The following is a 1,953-nucleotide window of genomic DNA, read 5'->3' as shown; positions in this document are numbered from 1 at the left end:
TCTTCTTCTTCTTCTTCTTCTTCTTCTTCTTCTTCTTCTTCTTCTTCTTCTTCAATTATTAGATCTGAACTAGACATATCGGACTGGCGTCTGCGGTGTAGCAATGTGCTTTGCTGTCTGTTGCACGAAGAAGACATGAATTCGTTTACATGTAGGCCTACCGAGTAGGAAGAATTTTAATCAAGAAAATCCACGTACATGTATTATTCTGTTGGGACGTTGTGTAACTGTAAGCCTCTGTCTAAGCCCAAGTTGGCCCAGGGTTAAGGCAGCCCGCAACTCCTGAATGATATGTATTGTGTTGATGGGGGCGTAAGATATAGGCTAAATGTAAGTACCGGTAGGCTATCTACATGTACAAATTAAAACATTTTCAATCACCGACATATGGCAATCATGGTTCAAAACTAATTTCTCTGCTCAGATGCTCTCAAAACTAGTACTGGGCGGCTAGGTTCCCGATTATTGAAAGATAGGAATCGTAGGAATCGTCTCCGAACCCAATTACTTACATTTTAATAATGTGATTTCTTCCAGTGGTTACCTGGTTGGCATGGAAAATCTTCAGGATTTAGGATAACCTTGATTTCGGAACACTACAGAGCATCAACTTTTATTTTTCAAAAATAACTTTTTTTTTTAAAAGGAGATTTGAATTATTAAAGTAACTGATAACCGTCGGTTTACTTAAAAAAGAGTCTGAACTTTTCTTCCGTAGCATTGATCGTGGGAATCGGTTCCGGAATCAATTCTTCGCCCAGCTCTACTCAAAACCCCTTAACACATGTATCGTCTTGGGGTATTTTTCCCCCGTTACCCATCTGTCCAAGTTCTTTATTCTTAACTGAATGAAATTGAAGGGTCTACTACAAAAGTGTACCATAAAAATGTCTTGAATAGTGAATTACTTTAATCGTAGGTTATCTAAGACAGTCTACTACAGTAATGTACTCCTAAAATGTTTTAGATCGTCTTCTAGAATAAAGTACTTCTAAATGTTTTTAGATCGTCTATTACAATATATTTGTACTTTTAACAAGTTTTAGATAATCTACCTCAATATTATATATTGTACTTCTATAATGTTTTAGATAATCTACCTCAATATTTTATATTGTACTTCTATAATGTTTTAGATAATCTACCTCAATATTTTATATTGTACTTTTATAATGTTTTAGATAATCTACTACAATATATTTGTACTTCTAAAAATGTTTTAGATAGTCTACTGCAGTAATGTACTTACTTCTAAAAATGTTTTAGATAGTCTACTGCAGTAATGTAGGCCTACTTACTTCTAAAAATGTTTTAGACAGTCTACTGCAGTAATGCACTTACTTCTAAAAATGTTTTAGATAGTCTACCGCAGTAATGTACTTACTTCTAAAAATGTTTTAGATAGTCTACTGCTACAATAATGTACTTCTAAAATGTTGTAGTCTACTACAATTAATGTACTTCTAAAATGTCTTAGATAATAATAATAGATAATAGATAGCATTTGTATAGCGCATATCCCCGCTCAGCAGCAGGCTCTATGCGCTTTACATTATATTATTACCCCAGCAGACCATAGAACACTCCGAAACATTCTCAGCTTCCCGGGAAGCATACACTAGATAATATACTAAACTTATAAAAATGTCTGAGATCGTCTACTACTAGATTCTACTACAATAATGCACTACTTGTTCTCCCGACAGGTGACCGCCCTGTTCGCACGTATCAAAGAGTACGTCGCCACCATGGTGTCTCCAGGAAAGAAACCCAACGACGCCAGATCCAATCCGAAATATCACGGAGGAGCCTGGGTGCCCTGGGAGTGAGAGATGATGGATGGGAGGGTTTGATTGATTGAGTAGGTGTTTTACGGCACTATCGACCCATTTCAGGTCATTTAAACTTGGGAGGGCTTGTTTTTGTTGGAGGTGAGGTTTTGTTTTGTTGGGG

General features: G+C 36.3%; 1 protein-coding gene across 1 annotated transcript in view; it reads left to right on the top strand.

Annotated features, from left to right (window-relative positions):
• The window catches only part of LOC101855459 (arylsulfatase I), a 17,424-nt gene extending 15,538 nt beyond the window's left edge, over positions 1–1,886 (top strand). The window contains exon 6 of the mRNA XM_035973365.1: positions 1,707–1,886. Within this exon, the coding sequence (XP_035829258.1) occupies positions 1,707–1,829 (123 nt within the window). The 3' untranslated portion in view covers positions 1,830–1,886. The remainder of the gene's footprint in view (positions 1–1,706) is intronic.
• Positions 1,887–1,953: the final 67 nt, after the last annotated feature.

Source organism: Aplysia californica, unplaced genomic scaffold (assembly GCF_000002075.1).
Source record: "Aplysia californica isolate F4 #8 unplaced genomic scaffold, AplCal3.0 scaffold01164, whole genome shotgun sequence".
Lineage (NCBI taxonomy): Eukaryota > Metazoa > Mollusca > Gastropoda > Aplysiida > Aplysiidae > Aplysia > Aplysia californica.
This window is presented reverse-complemented; position numbering and strand designations above follow the sequence as displayed.